Source organism: Columba livia, chromosome 37 (genome assembly GCF_036013475.1).
Source record: "Columba livia isolate bColLiv1 breed racing homer chromosome 37, bColLiv1.pat.W.v2, whole genome shotgun sequence".
In the NCBI taxonomy this organism is placed as follows: domain Eukaryota; kingdom Metazoa; phylum Chordata; class Aves; order Columbiformes; family Columbidae; genus Columba; species Columba livia.
This window is the reverse complement of record NC_088638.1, coordinates 272,007-289,661: the sequence shown is the minus strand read 5'-3', so window position 1 is coordinate 289,661 and position 17,655 is coordinate 272,007. Positions and strand designations below refer to the sequence as shown.

Sequence of the window (17,655 nt, the reverse complement as noted above, 5' to 3'; positions counted from 1 at the left end):
GGGGGCGGGGGGCACACCCAGTGAACTGGGAGTAACTGGGATTAACTGGGAGCACTGGTGCAGGCTGCGGGTGCGCTGCCACGCCCTGATCCACCACCACGTCTTCACCAACCTCATCCTCGTCTTCATCATCCTCAGCAGCGTCTCGCTGGCCGCCGAGGACCCCGTCCGCACCCACTCCCCCCGCAACCACGTGGGGCACTGGGCAAACTGGGAGCAACTGGGAGCAACTGGGGCAATGGGGGAGAGGGGTTCATTCATCCCATGTGGGACACAGGAGCCCAGTGGGAAGGGGTGGATGTTTGAAATGGGGGGCTTTGGCAGGAACTGGGGCATGTAGGGGGATCTGGGGGTGCTGGACAACTATGGGGGGGTTACTGGGCAAACTGGGAGCAACTGGGGCAAGGGGGGAGAGGGGTTCATTCATCCCATGAGGGACACAGGAGCCCAGTGCTGGGGGATGGGGTTGAACTGGGGGGGAACTGGGAGGAACTGGGGTGTGTCAGGGGATCTGGGGGTGCTGGACAACCATGGGGGGGGATACTGGGAAAACTGGGACAAACTGGGAGAATGGGGGGGGGTTGGGGGGGGCGGAATGTTAATTCATCCCATGTGGGACACAGGAGCCACTTGCCCAGTGCTGTGGGTGGGGTTGAACTGGGGGACACTGGGAAGAACTGGGGGGTACTGGGAGGAACTGGGGAGGTCAGGAGACACAAGGAGGGTTTGGGGGGGTTGGGGTGTCAGGGTCACCCCATTTTCTGCCCACCCCCCACCCAGATTTTGGGCTACTTCGATTACGCCTTCACCTCCATCTTCACTGTTGAGATCCTGCTCAAGGTACTGGGGAGGGGGGGATTTAGGGGATCCCCAGGGGTTTGGGGGGGTCCCCAGGGGTTTGGGGGGGTCCTGGGGAGTGGGGGGGTCCCCCCAATGTTGGGGTTCACGGTGTCGCCCCCCCCCAGATGACGGCGTTTGGCGCCTTCCTGCACAAAGGCTCCTTCTGCCGCAACTGGTTCAACCTCCTGGACCTGCTGGTTGTCGGCGTGTCCCTCATCTCCTTCGGCATCCAGTGAGCGCTACTGGGAGGCACTGGGAGGAACTGGGAGGGCTGCTGGGGGCGCTGGGAGGCACTGGGAAGGACTGGGAGGCATTGGGAGGGCTGCTTGAGGCACTGGGAGGGACTGGGAAGGACTGGGAGGCACTGGGAGGGCTGCTGGGGGCACTGGGGAGGATGCTGGGGGCACTGGGGAGGATGCTGGGGGCACTGGGAGGGACTGGGAGGCACTGGGGGATGTTGGGAGGCACTGGGAGGGGTGCTGGGGGCACTGGGAGACACTGGGAAGGACTGGGAGGCACTGGGGGTGCTGCTGGAGGAACTGGGAGGCACTGGGGGGGGCTCCTGGGGGCACTGGGAGGGACTGGGAGGCACTGGGGGGGCTGCTGGGGGCACTGGGGAGGATGCTGGGGGCACTGGGAGGGACTGGGAGGCACTGGGGGATGTTGGGAGGCACTGGGAGGGGTGCTGGGGGCACTGGGAGACACTGGGAAGGACTGGGAGGCACTGGGGGTGCTGCTGGAGGAACTGGGAGGCACTGGGGGGGGCTCCTGGGGGCACTGGGAGGGACTGGGAGGCACTGGGTGGGGTGCTGGGGGCACTGAGAGGCACTGGGAGGGGTGCTGGAGGCACTGGGTGGGCTGCTGGGGGCACTGGGTAGGCTGCTGGAGGAACTGGGAGGGACTGGGAGGCACTGGGAGCAACTGGTGTCCCCCCGGCAGCTCCAGCGCCATCTCGGTGGTGAAGATCCTGCGGGTCCTGCGCGTCCTGCGGCCCCTGCGAGCCATCAACCGCGCCAAGGGCCTCAAGGTGCCAACTGGGAGCACTGGGAGGGACTGGGAGCACTGGGAGGGGAGACGGGGGCAAACTGGGGAGGGCGAGGGGGCACTGGGAGGGACTGGGAGCACTGGGAGGGGACAGGGGGGCACTGGGAGGGACTGGGAGGGAACAGTGGAGCACTGGGGGGGCACTGGGAGGGACTGGGAGCACTGGGAGGGTGTCTGGTTTTCTGTCCCCACATCCCTCTGTCCCCACGTCCATCTGTCCCCATGTTTGTCTGTCACTGTGTCCCATGGTTGTCTGTCTGTCCCTGTGTCCCCATGTCCCTCTGTCCCCTTATGTCCCTGTGTCCTCGATGTCTGTCTGTCCCAAACAACCATGTCCCCTCCCCATGTGTCTGTCCCTGTGTCCCCATGTCCATCTGTCCCTCTGTGCCCATCCCCATGTCCATCTGTCCCCGTGTCCCCATGTCCGTCCATCCCCGTGTCCTCACGTCCATCTGTCCCCGTGTCCTCAATGTCTGTCTGTCCCAAACAACCATGTCCCCCCCATGTGTCTGTCCCTGTGTCCCCATGTCCATCTGTCCCTCTGTGCCCGTCCCCGTGTCCCCACGTCCATCCATCCCCGTGTCCTCACGTCCATCCGTTCCCGTGTCCCCATGTCCATCTGTCCCCGTGTCCCCATGTCCATTTGTCCCCATGTCCTCAATGTCTGTCTGTCCCAAACAACCATGTCCCCCTCCATGTGTCCGTCCCCGTGTCCCCACGTCCGTCCGTCCCCGTGACCCCATGTCCGTCTGTCCGGGTGTCCCCAGCATGTGGTCCAGTGCGTCTTCGTCGCCATCCGCACCATCGGCAACATCATGATCGTGACCACGCTGCTGCAGTTCATGTTCGCCTGTATCGGGGTGCAGCTCTTCAAGGTGAACGAGGGGACCCCCAAACCCCCCTGGGGGGGGTCCCCAAAACCCCCTGGGGGTCCCCAACCCCCCCTCCGAGAGATGGGGACCCCCCTGACCCCCCCCCCACTGTCCCCAGGGCAAGTTCTACAGCTGCACCGATGAGGCCAAACACACACCAGGGGAGTGCAAGTGGGTGTTGTGTCCCCAACCCCCGGTGTCCCCAACCCCCTGTCCCCACCAGGGGCACGTTCCTGGTGTACAAGGACAGGGACATGTCCCCAGTGTCCCCCTGTCCCCACCAGGGGCACGTTCCTGGTGTACAAGGACAGGGACATGTCCCCAATGTCCCCCTGTCCCCACCAGGGGCATGTTCCTGGTGTATAAGGACAAGGACATGTCCCCAGTGTCCCAGTGTGTCCCTGTGCACCCCAGGGTCACATTCCTGGTGTACAGGGACGGGAACGTCACTCACCCCTTGGTACGGTGTCCCCAATGTCCCCCTGTCCCCCAGGGGCACGTTCCTGGTGTACAGGGACAGGGACATATCCCCAGTGTCCCCCTGTCCCCCAGGGGCACATTCCTGGTGTCCAAGGATGGGAACGTCACCCACCCCTTGGTGTGATGTCCCCAATGTCCCCCTGTCCCCCAGGGGCACGTTCCTGGTGTACAAGGACGTCACCCACCCCTTGGTGTGATGTCCCCAATGTCCCCCTGTCCCCCAGGGGCACGTTCCTGGTGTACAGGGTTGGGGATATGTCCCCAGTGTCCCCAATGTCCCCCTATCCCCCAGGGGCACGTTCCTGGTGTCCAAAGACGGGGACGTCACCCACCTCTTGGTGTGATGTCCCCAATGTCCCCCTGTCCCCCAGGGGCACGTTCCTGGTGTACAAGGACGGGGACGTCACCCACCCCTTGGTGTGATGTCCCCAATGTCCCCCTGTCCCCCAGGGGCACGTTCCTGGTGTACAAGGACGGGGACGTCACCCACCTCTTGGTGTGATGTCCCCAATGTCCCCCTGTCCCCCAGGGGCACGTTCCTGGTGTACAAGGACGGGGACGTCACCCACCTCTTGGTGTGATGTCCCCAATGTCCCCCTGTCCCCCAGGGGCACGTTCCTGGTGTACAAGGACGGGGACGTCACCCACCCCTCGGTGCGCCAGCGCCTGTGGCACAACAGCGACTTCAACTTCGACAACGTCCTGGCCGGCATGATGGCGCTTTTCACCGTCTCCACCTTCGAGGGGTGGCCCGCGTGAGTCTGGGGACGGTGACAACGCCACCCCCGGGGCGGGATGTCACCGCCGTGTCACCGCCGTGTCCCCTCAGGCTGCTGTACAAAGCCATCGACGCCAACGCCGAGGACCAGGGGCCCATCTACAACTACCGGGTGGAGATCTCCATCTTCTTCATCGTCTACATCATCGTCATCGCCTTCTTCATGATGAACATCTTCGTGGGCTTCGTCATCATCACCTTCCGGGCGCAGGGCGAGAGCGAGTACCGCAACTGCGAGCTGGACAAGAACCAGGTGACAGGGGACGCCTGGTGGCACTTGGGGACATCCCCGGGGGGGTGGCACCTCCAGGTGCTGGGCTGGCACCTCCAGGTTGTGTCACCTCTCCGGTCACAGTGACTGTACGGGGAGGATGTGACCAGGGTTGTGGGGACACCACAGTGTCACCTCATGACCCTATGTGGTGGGGGAGACACTATGGTGTCACTTTGTCACCTTCACATGCGGTGGTGGCACCTCCATGTGCGGTGGTGACACCTCCATATGTGGTGGTTGTGTCCTGTCCCCAGTAATAGTACAGGGAGGATGTGACCAGGGTTTTGGGGACACCACAGTGTCACCTCATGACCCTATGTGGTGAGGGGACACTGTGGTGTCACTTTGTCACCTCCTGGAGTGGTGGCACCTTCACATGTGGTGGTGGCACCTCCATGTGCGGTGGTGACACCTCCATATGTGGTGGTTGTGTCCCCTCCTCAGGGACAGTGACAGTATAGGGAGGATGTGACCAGGGTTTTGGGGACACCACAGTGTCACCTCATGACCTTATGTGGTGAGGGGACACTATGGTGTCACTTTGTCACCTCCTGGGGTGGTGGCACCTCCATGTGCGGTGGTTGTGTCCCCTCCCCAGTCACAGTGACAGTATGGGGAGGATGTGACCAGGGTTTTGGGGACACTGCAGTGTCACCTGGTCACCCCAAATAGTGGTGAGAGGACCCTGTGGTGTCCCCCTGTGTGCACGGGGGGTGTCACTATGCATTGGTGGCCCTGTCCCCGTGTCCCCCCCCGTGGCAGTGCCAGTGTGTGGAGTACGCACTGAAGGCACAGCCGGGGTTACGGTGACACACCACAGTGTCACCTGGTCACCCCAAATGGTGGTGAGAGGACCCGTGGTGTCCCCCTGTGTGCACAGGGGGTGTCACCACGCGGTGGTGGCACTGTCCCCGTGTCCCCCCCCCGGTGGCAGCACCAGTGCGTGGAGTACACATTGAATGCACAACCAGGGTTATGGTGACACACTGCGGTGTCACCTTGTCACCCCAAATAGTGGTCAGGGAGACACTGTGGTATCACGTGTAGTGGTGGAGGGGACACTGTGGTGTCACCCCGTGGTGGTGGCACTGTCCCCATGTCCCCTCCCCGGTGGCAGTGCCAGTGCATGGAGTACGCATTGAAAGCACAGCCGGGGTTACGGTGACATGCTACAGTGTCACCTTGTCACCCCACACAGTGGTCAGGGAGACACTACGGTGTCTCCCTGTGCACACGGGGGGTGTCACCACGCGGTGGTGGCACTGTCACCATGTCCCCCGCCCTGCTGGCAGCACCAGTGTGTGGAGTACACACTGAAGGCACAGCCGGGGTTACGGTGACACACTGCGGTGTCACCTCATCACCCCAAATGGTGGTGAGAGGACCCCGCGGTGTCCCCCTGTGTGCACGGGGGGTGTCACCACACAGTGGTGGCACTGTCACCATGTCCCCTCCCCGGTGGCAGTGCCAGTGCATGGAGTACGCGTTGAAAGCACACCCGGGGTTACGGTGACACACCGTGGTGTCACCCCAAATGGTGGTGAGAGGACCCCGCGGTGTCCCCCTGTGCGCACAGGGGGTGTCACCACGCGGTGGTGGCACTGTCCCCATGTCCCCCCCGGGTGGCAGCGCCAGTGCGTGGAGTACGCATTGAAGGCACAGCCGCTGCGGCGGTACATCCCGCACAACCGCAGCCAGCACCGCGTCTGGGCCATGGTCAACTCCACCGCCTTCGAGTACATCATGTTCGTCCTCATCCTCCTCAACACCATCGCGCTGGCCGTGCAGGTGGGTGGCGGGGGGGATGTTGGGGACGCGCGGGGACAGGCGGGGGACGCGGTGACGCTGTTGTTTGTTCGCCTGTAGCACTATGAGCAGTCCAAGCCGTTCAACTACGTGATGGATCTGCTGAACATGGTGTTCACCGGGCTCTTCACCGCCGAGATGCTGCTCAAGATCGTGGCCTTCAAACCACGGGTGGGGACACGGGGACATGGGGGGGGACACGGGGTGGCACGTCGGGGGGGCACATGGGGACAGGGGTGACAACTGAGGATGAGGTCAACCAGGGACGGGGGGGTGACACAGGGACAGGAGGTGACACAGGGACAGGGGTGACACCTGAGGACATGGGGGGTCACACAGGAACAGGGGGTGACACTGGAGGATGGGGTGACACAGGGACGGGGTGACACCTGAGGACATGGGGGGTCACACAGGAACAGGGGGTGACACTGGAGGATGGGGTGACACAGGGATGGGGTGACACCTGAGGACATGGGGGGTCACACAGGAACAGGGGGTGACACTGGAGGATGGGGTGACACAGGGACAGGGGTGACACCTGAGGACATGGGGGGTCACATAGGAACAGGGGGTGACACTGGAGGATGGGGTGACACAGGGACGGGGTGACACCTGAGGACATGGTGGGTCACACAGGAACAGGGGTGACACCTGAGGACAGGGGCTGTCACACGAGCACAGGGGGTGTCACACAAGTATGGGGGTTGTCACCCAAGCACAGGGGGGTGTCACACGAGCACAGGGGGGTGTCACATGCGGTGACAGTGTCACGTAAGGACAAGGGGTGTCACACAAAGGGAGGTGTCACAAGCACAGGGGGTGTCACACAAAGGGGGATGTCACACGAGGTGACAGTGTCACCTAAGGACAGGGGGTGTCACAGAAGCATGGGGGGTGTCACATGAGGAGGGGGTGTCACATGAGCATGGGGGGGTGTCACACGAGGTGACAGTGTCACCTAAGGACAGGGGTTGTCACCCAAAGAGGGGGGTGTCACCCAAGCACAGGGGCTGTCACACAAAGGGGTTGTCACAAGCACAGGGGGTGTCACCCAAGCATGGGGGGTGTCACCCAAGCATGGGGGGTGTCACACAAAGAAGACGGTGTCACACAAAGAAGGGGGTGTCACACAAACATGGAGGGTGTCACCCAAACATGGAGGGTGTCACCCAAGGAGGGGGGTGTCACACGCGGTGACAGTGTCACCCAAGGACCCGCCGTGTCCCCCCCATGTCCCCCCCCAGCACTACTTCTGCGACGCCTGGAACACGTTTGACGCGCTCATCGTGGTGGGCAGCGTGGTGGACATCGCTGTCACCGAGGTCAACGTGAGTGTCACCCCTCCTTGTGTCCCCTGCCTGCAGGGGAGGGGGGTGTGGGGGTGACAGGGGTGTCCCCAATACCTCCGCACCCCCCTCTGTGTCCATCATGTCCGTCTGTCCGTCTCCACCGCCATCCATTCCATCTCGCGCCTGTGTGACAGAACGGGGGGCACGTCGGCGAGGTACGGCGGTGTCACCAGGGGGTGGGGTGACAACGTGAGGGTCCCTCTGACCCCCCCGTGTCCCCCACCCCCCCACCCCTAGAGTTCCGAGGACAGTTCCCGCATCTCCATCACCTTTTTCCGCCTGTTCCGCGTGATGCGGCTGGTGAAGCTGTTGTCCAAGGGCGAGGGGATCCGCACGCTGCTCTGGACCTTCGTCAAGTCCTTCCAGGTGGCCTTGGGGACATCGCGGGGACAGTTGGGGACATGGCGAGGGGTTGGTGACACCCCCTCCTCGCTCTGTGTGTGTGTCCCCCTCCCTGTCCCCCAAAGGCGCTGCCCTACGTCGCCCTCCTCATCGCCATGATCTTCTTCATCTACGCCGTCATCGGGATGCAGGTGGGGACACGGGGGGGCCAGTGTCACCTCCAGGTGTCACCTCCGGGTGTCACCCCCCTGTGTCATCTCTGGGTGTCACCCCCCCCCGTCATCTCCGGGTGTCACCCCCCGGTGTCACCCCCCCAGTGTCACCTCCAGGTGTCACCCCCCTGGTGTCAACCCCCTGGTGTCACCCCCTGTGGTGTCACCCCCCCCAGCGTCACCTCCGGGTGTCACCTCTGGGTGTCACCCCCCCCAGTGTCACCTCTGGGTGTCACCGCCCTTGTCATCTCCGGGTGTCACCCCCCCGGTGTCACCCCCCCAGTGTCACCTCCCGGTGTCACCCCCCCGGTGTCACCCCCCTGGTGTCACCTCCGGGTGTCACCTCTGGGTGTCACCCCCCCCCCAGTGTCACCTCTGGGTGTCACCGCCCTTGTCATCTCCGGGTGTCACCCCCCCCGGTGTCACCCCCCCAGTGTCACCTCCCGGTTTAACCCCCTGGTGTCACCCCCCTGGTGTCACCTCCTGGTGTCATCCCCCCAGTGTCACCCCCTCCAGTGTCACCTCCTCGGTGTCACCTCTGACTGTCATCCCCCAGTGTCACCTCCCCGGTGTCACCTCTGGGTGTCACCCCCCAGTGTCACCTCCCAGTGTTACCTCCCAGTGTCACCCCCTGGTGTCACCTCCCCGGTGTCACCTTCGGGTGTCACCCCCCCAGTGTCACCTCTGGGTGTCACCTCTGGGTGTCATCCCGCAGTGTCACCCCCCCCGGTGTCACCTCTGGGTGTCACCCCCCCGGTGTCACCCGCTTTGTCCCCCCCGTGTCCCCAGACCTTTGGGAAGGTGGCGCTGCAGGATGGGACCCAAATCAACCGCAACAACAACTTCCAGACCTTCCCCCAGGCCGTGCTGCTGCTCTTCAGGTGGGGACGGCGGCTCCTATAGGCTCCATAAGGTCCCTATAGGCTCTGCAAGGTCCCTATAGGATCTTGGAGGGTTCTCTGTAAGGTTTTGGGGGGGTTTCTATATGATCTAAGGGGGCCTCTATGTGGTCTGGGGGTCCCTGTGTTGGGTCCCTGTGAACCACCCAGCCCCCGGCTTGGGGTCTGGGGGTTCCTATAGGTTCCCTATAGGGTCTGGGGGTCCCTATGGGTCCCTGTGGTGTTCCTATAGGGTCCCTGTAGGGTCTGTGGGTCCCTATGGCTCCCCATGGGGCTCCTATAGGGTCTGGGGGTCCCTATGGCTCCCTGTGGGGCTTCTATAGGGCTCTCCTGAGGTATCTACGTCTGTACCCCATCTATAGGGGATACCTGTTGGGCTGCGGGGGGATCTGGATGAGCTCTGTAGGGTCTATAGAGTCCTTATAGGGTCTGGAGAGTTCCTATAGGGTCTGTAGGGTCTCTATAGGTTATGGAGGATCCCTATAGGGTCCATGGGATGCTGTGGGGGAGGCGTGGCAGGAGAGCACATCCCAGGGCTCAGGGGGGTTCTGGGGGAGTCCTATAGGGGTCTATAGGGTGTCTATAGGGTGTCTATAGGTGCGCCACGGGGGAGGCGTGGCAGGAGGTGATGCTGGGGGTCAGGGGGGTTCTGGGGGAGCCCCATAGGGGTCCATAGGGTGTCTATAGGGTATCTATAGGGTGTTTATAGGTGCGCCACGGGGGAGGCATGGCAGGAGGTGATGCTGGGGGTCTGGGGGAGCCCCATAGGGGTCTACAGGGTGTCTATAGGGTGTCTATAGGGTGTCTATAGGTGCGCCACGGGGGAGGCGTGGCAGGAGGTGATGCTGGGGGTCTGGGGGAGCCCCATAGGGGTCTACAGGGTGTCTATAGGGTGTCTATAGGTGCGCCACGGGGGAGGTGTGGCAGGAGGTGATGCTGGGGGTCAGGGGGGTTCTGGGGGAGCCCCATAGGGTGTCCATAGGGCGTCCATAGGGTGTCTATAGGGTATCTATAGGGTGTCCATAGGGTGTCTATAGGGTGTCTATAGGTGCGCCACGGGGGAGGCGTGGCAGGAGGTGATGCTGGGGGTCAGGGGGGTTCTGGGGGAGCCCCATAGGGTGTCCATAGGGCGTCCATAGGGTGTCTATAGGGTATCTATAGGGTGTCCATAGGGTGTCTATAGGGTGTCTATAGGTGCGCCACGGGGGAGGCGTGGCAGGAGGTGATGCTGGGGGTCAGGGGGGTTCTGGGGGAGCCCCATAGGGTGTCCATAGGGTGTCTGTAGGGGTCCATAGGGTGTCTATAGGGTGTCTATAGGGTGTCTATAGGTGCGCCACGGGGGAGGCGTGGCAGGAGGTGATGCTGGGGGTCAGGGGGGTTCTGGGGGAGCCCCATAGGGGTCCATAGGGTGTCCATAGGGTGTCTATAGGGTGTCTATAGGTGCGCCACGGGGGAGGCGTGGCAGGAGGTGATGCTGGGGGTCTGGGGGAGCCCCATAGGGGTCTACAGGGTGTCTATAGGGTGTCTATAGGTGCGCCACGGGGGAGGTGTGGCAGGAGGTGATGCTGGGGGTCAGGGGGGTTCTGGGGGAGCCCCATAGGGTGTCCATAGGGCGTCCATAGGGTGTCTATAGGGTATCTATAGGGTGTCCATAGGGTGTCTATAGGGTGTCTATAGGTGCGCCACGGGGGAGGCGTGGCAGGAGGTGATGCTGGGGGTCAGGGGGGTTCTGGGGGAGCCCCATAGGGTGTCCATAGGGCGTCCATAGGGTGTCTATAGGGTATCTATAGGGTGTCCATAGGGTGTCTATAGGGTGTCTATAGGTGCGCCACGGGGGAGGCGTGGCAGGAGGTGATGCTGGGGGTCAGGGGGGTTCTGGGGGAGCCCCATAGGGTGTCCATAGGGTGTCTGTAGGGGTCCATAGGGTGTCTATAGGGTGTCTATAGGGTGTCTATAGGTGCGCCACGGGGGAGGCGTGGCAGGAGGTGATGCTGGGGGTCAGGGGGGTTCTGGGGGAGCCCCATAGGGGTCCATAGGGTGTCCATAGGGTGTCTATAGGGTGTCTATAGGTGCGCCACGGGGGAGGCGTGGCAGGAGGTGATGCTGGGGGTCTGGGGGAGCCCCATAGGGGTCTACAGGGTGTCTATAGGGTGTCTATAGGTGCGCCACGGGGGAGGTGTGGCAGGAGGTGATGCTGGGGGTCAGGGGGGTTCTGGGGGAGCCCCATAGGGGTCCATAGGGTGTCTGTAGGGTATCTATAGGGTGTCTATAGGGTGTCTATAGGTGCGCCACGGGGGAGGCGTGGCAGGAGGTGATGCTGGCCAGCCTGCCGGGCAAGCGCTGTGACCCCGAGTCGGACGCGGGGCCGGGGGAGGAGTTCAGCTGCGGCAGCAACTTCGCCATCGTCTACTTCATCAGCTTCTTCATGCTCTGCGCCTTCCTGGTGAGCCCCACGGCACCACCGCGCTGCCCCACGGCAACGCTGCCCCACGGCAACGCTGCCCCACGGCACCACCGCGCTGCCCCACGGCACCGCTGCCCCACGGCACCACCGCACTGCCCCACGGCAACGCTGCCCCACGGCACAACCGCGCTGCCCCACGGCACCACCGCGCTGCCCCACGCCACCGCTGCCCCACAGCACCACCGCGCTGCCCCACGGCACCGCTGCCCCACGGCACCGCTGCCCCACGGCACCACCGCACTGCCCCACGGCAACGCTGCCCCACGGCACAACCGCGCTGCCCCACGGCACCACCGCGCTGCCCCACGCCACCGCTGCCCCACAGCACCACCGCGCTGCCCCACGGCAACGCTGCCCCACGGCACAACCGCGCTGCCCCACGGCACCGCTGCCCCACGGCACCACCGCGCTGCCCCACGGCACCGCCATGCTGCCCCACAGCACCACCGCGCTGCCCCACGGCAACGCTGCCCCACGGCAACGCTGCCCCACGGCACCACCGCGCTGCCCCACGGCAACGCTGCCCCACGGCACAACCGCGCTGCCCCACGGCACCACCGCGCTGCCCCACGCCACCGCTGCCCCACAGCACCACCGCGCTGCCCCACGGCAACGCTGCCCCACGGCACAACCGCGCTGCCCCACGGCACCGCTGCCCCACGGCACCACCGCGCTGCCCCACGGCACCGCCATGCTGCCCCACAGCACCACCGCGCTGCCCCACGGCAACGCTGCCCCACGGCAACGCTGCCCCACGGCACCACCGCGCTGCCCCACGGCAACGCTGCCCCACGGCAACGCTGCCCCACGGCACCACCGCGCTGCCCCACGGCAACGCTGCCCCACGGCACCACCGCGCTGCCCCACAGCACCACCACGCTGCCCCATGGCACCACCGCGCTGCCCCACGGCACTGCTGCCCCACAGCAGTGCTGCCCCACGGCAACGCTGCCCCACGGCACCACCGCGCTGCCCCACGGCAACGCTGACCCACGGCACCGCTGCCCCACGGCACCACAGCGCTGCCCCACGGCACCGCTGACCCACAGCAATGCTGCCCCACGGCACCGCTGCCCCACGGCAACGCTGCCCCACGGAAACGCTGCCCCACGGCAGTGCTGCCACATGGCAGTGCTGACCCACAGCAATGCTGCCCCACAGCGCCGCTGCCCCAGGGCAATGCTGCTCCACGGCAACATCCCTGCCCCATAGTGAGATCCCTGCCCCATTGCAAGACCCCCTGACCCACAGCAACATCCCTGACCTATGGTGACATGCCTGCCCCATTGCAAGACCCCCCTGCCCCATATCAACCCCTCTGCCCAACAGCACCATCCCTGCCCCATAGCGGGATCCCTGCCCCATATCGACCCCTCTGCCCCACATCTCCCCACAGATCATCAACCTCTTTGTGGCCGTCATCATGGACAACTTTGACTACCTGACGCGCGACTGGTCCATCCTGGGCCCCCACCACCTGGACGAGTTCAAGCGCGTCTGGTCCGAGTACGACCCGGCCGCCAGGTCCGTCCGGGTCAAGGGCACCCTCAGGTCAAGGTCAAGGTCACGGTCAGGGTCACTGTTCCCCCCCCATCCCCCAGGGGCCGCATCAAGCACCTGGACGTGGTGACGCTGCTGCGGCGCATCCAGCCCCCCCTGGGCTTCGGGAAGCTCTGCCCGCACCGCGTGGCCTGCAAGGTCAGACCCCCGAAACGGGGACCTTCCCGGACGCCTGGGTCCCTCCCCGGATGCCTGGGTCCCCATCCCGGACGCCTGGGTCCCTTCCCGGATGCTTGGGTCCCTTCCCGGACGCCTGGGTCCCTTCCCGGATGCCTGGGTCCCTTCCTGGACGCCTGGATGCCTTTCCTGGACGCCTGGGTCCCTTCCCGGATGCCTGGGTCCCTTCCTGGACGCCTGGATGCCTTTCCTGGACGCCTGGGTCCACCATCCCGGATGCCTGGGTCCCTTCCTTTGACACCTGGGCCACCTCTCTCAGATGCCTGGGACCCATCTCCACATGCCTGGGCCCCTTCCCGGACGCCTGGGTCCTGTCTCTGGACACCTGGGTCCCCTCTCCCGGATGCCTGGGTCCCTCAGCCACCTGGGTCCCCTTCCCCAGATACCAGGCTCCCCTCCCTGGATGCCTGGGTCCCCTCTCCCGGATGCCTGGGTCCTCTTCCAGGACACCTGGGTCCCTCAGACACTTGGGTGCCCTCTCCAGACACCTGGGTCCCTTTCCCGGACGCCTGGGTCCCTTTCCCAGCCACCTGGGTCCCCTCTTCAGCCACCTGAGTCCTCTCCCCAGATACCTGGCTCCCCTCCCCGGATGCCTGGGTCCCCTCCCCGAACACCTGGGTCCCCTTTCCCAGACACCTGGCTCCCCTCCTCGAACACCTGGGTCCCCTCCCCGAACACCTGGGTCCCCTTTCCCAGACACCTAGGTCCCCTCCCCGAACACCTGGCTCCCCTCCCCGGACGCCTGGGTCCCCTCCCCGAACACCTGGGTCCCCTTTCCCAGACACCCGGGTCCCCTCCCCGAACACCTGGGTCCCCTCCCCGGACACCTGAGTCCTCTCCCCAGATACCTGGCTCCCCTCCCTGAACACCTGGGTCCCCTCCCCGAACACCTGGCTCCCCTCCCCGGACGCCTGGGTCCCCTCCCCGAACACCTGGGTCCCCTTTCCCAGACACCTGGGTCCCCTCCCCGAACACCTGGGTCCCCTCTCCCGGACGCCTGGGTCCCCTTCCCGGACACCTGAGTCCTCTCCCCAGATACCTGGCTCCCCTCCCCGGACGCCTGGGTCCCCTTCCCGGACACCTGAGTCCTCTCCCCAGATACCTGGCTCCCCTCCCCGGACGCCTGGGTCCCCTCCCCGGACGCCTGAGTCCTCTCCCCAGATACCTGGCTCCCCTCCCCGGACGCCTGGGTCCCCTCCCCGGACACCTGGGTCCCTTTCCCAGACACCTGGCTCCCCTCCCCGAACACCTGGCTCCCCTCCCCGAACACCTGGGTCCCCTCTCCCGGATGCCTGGGTCCTCTCTCCAGACGCCTGGGTCCCCTCCCTGGACACCTGGCTCCTCTCCCCGGACGCCTGGGTCCCCTTTCTGGACACCTGGGTCCCCTTTCCCAGACACCTGAGTCCTCTCCCCAGATACCTGGCTCCCCTCCCCGGACGCCTGGGTCCCCTCCCCGGACGCCTGGGTCCCCTCCCTTCCCCCCCCACCCCCACTTTCCCGCTCTGTCCCCAGCGCCTGGTGGCCATGAACATGCCGCTCAACTCGGACGGCACCGTCACCTTCAACGCCACGCTGTTCGCCCTGGTGCGCACCTCCCTCCGCATCAAGACGGAAGGTCGGGCACTGCGGGGGGGGGGACACACACACAGACCCCCCCAGAACAATGGGGGGACACCCCATTGTGTGCGTGTGTCCCCCCCTATAAACAGGGAACCTGGACGTGGCCAACAAGGAGCTGCGCGCGGTCATCAAGAAGATCTGGAAGCGGACCAAGCCCAAGCTGCTGGATGAGGTCATTCCCCCCCCCGAGGGTCAGTAAAGGGGGGGGCATTATTTCACACCCCCCGCCCCCCAAATTAGGGGTCACCCCAAAAGAAATGAGGGGTTTACCCCCAAAATTGGAGGGTTCATCTTCAATAATGAAGGGGTTTCACCCCCAAAAAGGAGGGTTCACATTCAATAATTAAAGGGGTTTTACACCCCCCCAAAAAAAAAGTGGGTTCACCCCCAAATAAATGGGGGTTCCCCCAAATAAATGGGGGTTCCCCCTAAATAAATGGGGGTTCCCCCCCCCCAGTTTTGGGAGTGTCCCCATTGTGGGGTGTCCCCATTGTGGGGGTGTCCCCATTGTGGGGGTGTCCCCAACTTTGTGGGGTCATCCCCACCATTGTGGGGGTGTCCCCATTGTGGGGGTGTCCCCAACTTTGTGGGGTCATCCCCACCATTGTGGGGGTGTCCCCATTGTGGGGGTGTCCCCCCCCCCATTGTAGGGGTTTTCCCCCTTTGTGGGGGTGTCCCCAACTTTGTGGGGTCATCTCCCCCATTCTGGGGGTGTCCCCATTGTGGGGGTGTCCCCATTGTGGGGGTGTCCCCCCCCATTTGTAGGGGTTTTCCCCCTTTGTGGGGGTGTCCCCATTGTGGGGGTGTCCCCATTGTGGGGGGTGTCCCCATTGTGGGGGTGTCCCCCCCATTTGTAGGGGTTTTCCCCCTTTGTGGGGGTGTCCCCATTGTGGGGGGTGTCCCCTATTTGTGGGGGTGTCCCCCCCCCATTTGTAGGGGTTTTCCCCATTGTGGGGGTGTCCCCTATTTGTGGGGGTGTTCCCCCCATTGTGGGGTGTCCCCCCCCACTTTTGGGGTGTCCCCCCCACTTTTGGGGTGTCCCTGACCCCCTGCCCCCCCAGAGGAGGAGGTGACCGTGGGCAAGTTCTACGCCACGTTCCTGATCCAGGACTATTTCCGCAAGTTCCGGCGGCGGAAGGAGCGGGGGGCACTAGGGCCCAGCGCCCAGCCCAGCACCCAGAGCGCCCTGCAGGTGCGGCCCAGGGGCACCCCGAGACGGGGGACCCCGAGACGGGGGGGGACACCGAAATGGGGGGGACCCCGAAATGGGGGGGACGCCGAAATGGGGGGGATGCCGAAATGGGGGGGACGCCGAAATGGGGGAGACCCCAAAATGGGGGGGCCCTGAAATGGGGGGGGGCCCTGAAATGGGGAGGGCCCCGAAATGGGGGGGACCCCGAAACGGGGAGACCCCGAAATGGGGGAGACCCCGAAATGGGGGGGACACCGAAATGGGGGGACCCCGAAATGGGGGGGACGCTGAAATGGAGGGAGCCTGAAATGGGGGGACCCCAAAACAGGGGGGATCCTGAAATGGGGGGGACCCTGAAATGGGGGGGACACCGAAATGGGGGGGATCCTGAAATGGGGGGGACCCTGAAATGGGGGGGATGCCGAAATGGAGGGAGCCTGAAATGGGGGGGACCCCGAAATGGGGGGACCCTGAAATGGGGGGGATCCTGAAATGGAGGGAGCCTGAAATGGGGGGACCCCAAAACAGGGGGGATCCTGAAATGGGGGGGACCCCGAAATGGGGGGGACGCTGAAATGGAGGGAGCCTGAAATGGGGGGACCCCAAAACAGGGGGGATCCTGAAATGGGGGGGACCCCAAAACGGGGGGGATCCTGAAATGGGGGGGACCCTGAAATGGGGGGGATGCCGAAATGGAGGGAGCCTGAAATGGGGGGGACCCCGAAACGGGGGGGGGCCCGAAATGGGGGGGACCCTGAAATGGGGGGGACGCTGAAATGGGGGGACCCCAAAATGGGGGGGGATCCTGAAATGCGGGGGACCCCGAAATGCGGGGGGACTGACTGGGGGAGAACTGACACCAAAATTGGGGGGGTTACCACAAAATGGGTGGGACCCCCGAAATGGTGGGGATACACCCAAAATGGGGGGGACCCCAAAATGGGGGGGTACACCCCGAAATGGGTGGATACACCCAAAATGGGGGGGGAAACCCCAAAATGGTGGGGATACCCCCAAAATGGGGTGACCCCGAAATGGGGTTGGCCTTACCCCCCAAAATGAGGGGGGTTATCCCCAAATGGGGGGACTTACCCCTAAAATGGGGAAGGTACCCCCAAAATGAGGGGGGGAGGGGCTTACCCCCCAAACGAGGAAGGCCTTACCCCCCTGAAGTGGGGGGAGGGTACACCCGAAATTTGGGGGGGGGGGAGGTGGGGAGACACCAAAATGAGCTTACCTGCTTACCCCCAAAATGAGGGGGGCTTACCCCCAAAATGGGGGGGGGATACCCCCAAAATGAGTGGGGGTACCCCCAAAGTGATGGGGGCTTACCCCCCCCAAAATGAGGGTTTAACTCAGAAATAACAAATGGTTTTACCCCCCCCCAAAAAAAGGAGGGTTCACCCCCAAAGAACTGGGGGTTTCCCCCCCAAAAGGAGGGTGGTGCTGGGGGGTCACGTGATGGGGGGTGCTGGGGGGGTCACGTGATGGGGGGGCTGACGCCGTGTCCCCCCCAGGCCGGGCTGCAGTCGCTGCAGGCGCTGGGCCCCGAGATGCGCCGGGCGCTGAGCGGAGACCTGGAGCTGGAGGACAACGACACCGGCCCCGCGGCCAATGAGGAGGAGCGGCTGAGCTACGCCGTAAGCCACGCCCCCTCCTGGCCACGCCCCCCCCCCCCCCCCCCGACACGCCCCCCTCCTGGCCACACCTGCTGACATGCTCCCCCAACCTATCCCAGCTCCGTTC

At 64.5% G+C, this 17,655-nt stretch overlaps 1 protein-coding gene across 1 annotated transcript in view; it reads left to right on the top strand.

The window, feature by feature from the left end:
- Positions 1 to 17,655, top strand: part of LOC102089966 (voltage-dependent L-type calcium channel subunit alpha-1F-like) — a 30,964-nt gene that overhangs the window by 10,431 nt on the left and 2,878 nt on the right. The window contains 22 exon segments of the mRNA XM_065044388.1: positions 64 to 193; positions 781 to 840; positions 966 to 1,072; positions 1,780 to 1,867; positions 2,652 to 2,759; positions 2,875 to 2,927; positions 3,845 to 3,991; positions 4,066 to 4,267; positions 5,918 to 6,076; positions 6,155 to 6,265; positions 7,339 to 7,422; positions 7,578 to 7,598; positions 7,681 to 7,809; positions 7,911 to 7,976; positions 8,787 to 8,878; positions 11,180 to 11,339; positions 12,757 to 12,884; positions 12,962 to 13,058; positions 14,610 to 14,712; positions 14,807 to 14,908; positions 15,779 to 15,909; positions 17,427 to 17,549. Of these exon segments, the coding sequence (XP_064900460.1) occupies positions 64 to 193; positions 781 to 840; positions 966 to 1,072; positions 1,780 to 1,867; positions 2,652 to 2,759; positions 2,875 to 2,927; positions 3,845 to 3,991; positions 4,066 to 4,267; positions 5,918 to 6,076; positions 6,155 to 6,265; positions 7,339 to 7,422; positions 7,578 to 7,598; positions 7,681 to 7,809; positions 7,911 to 7,976; positions 8,787 to 8,878; positions 11,180 to 11,339; positions 12,757 to 12,884; positions 12,962 to 13,058; positions 14,610 to 14,712; positions 14,807 to 14,908; positions 15,779 to 15,909; positions 17,427 to 17,549 (2,401 nt within the window).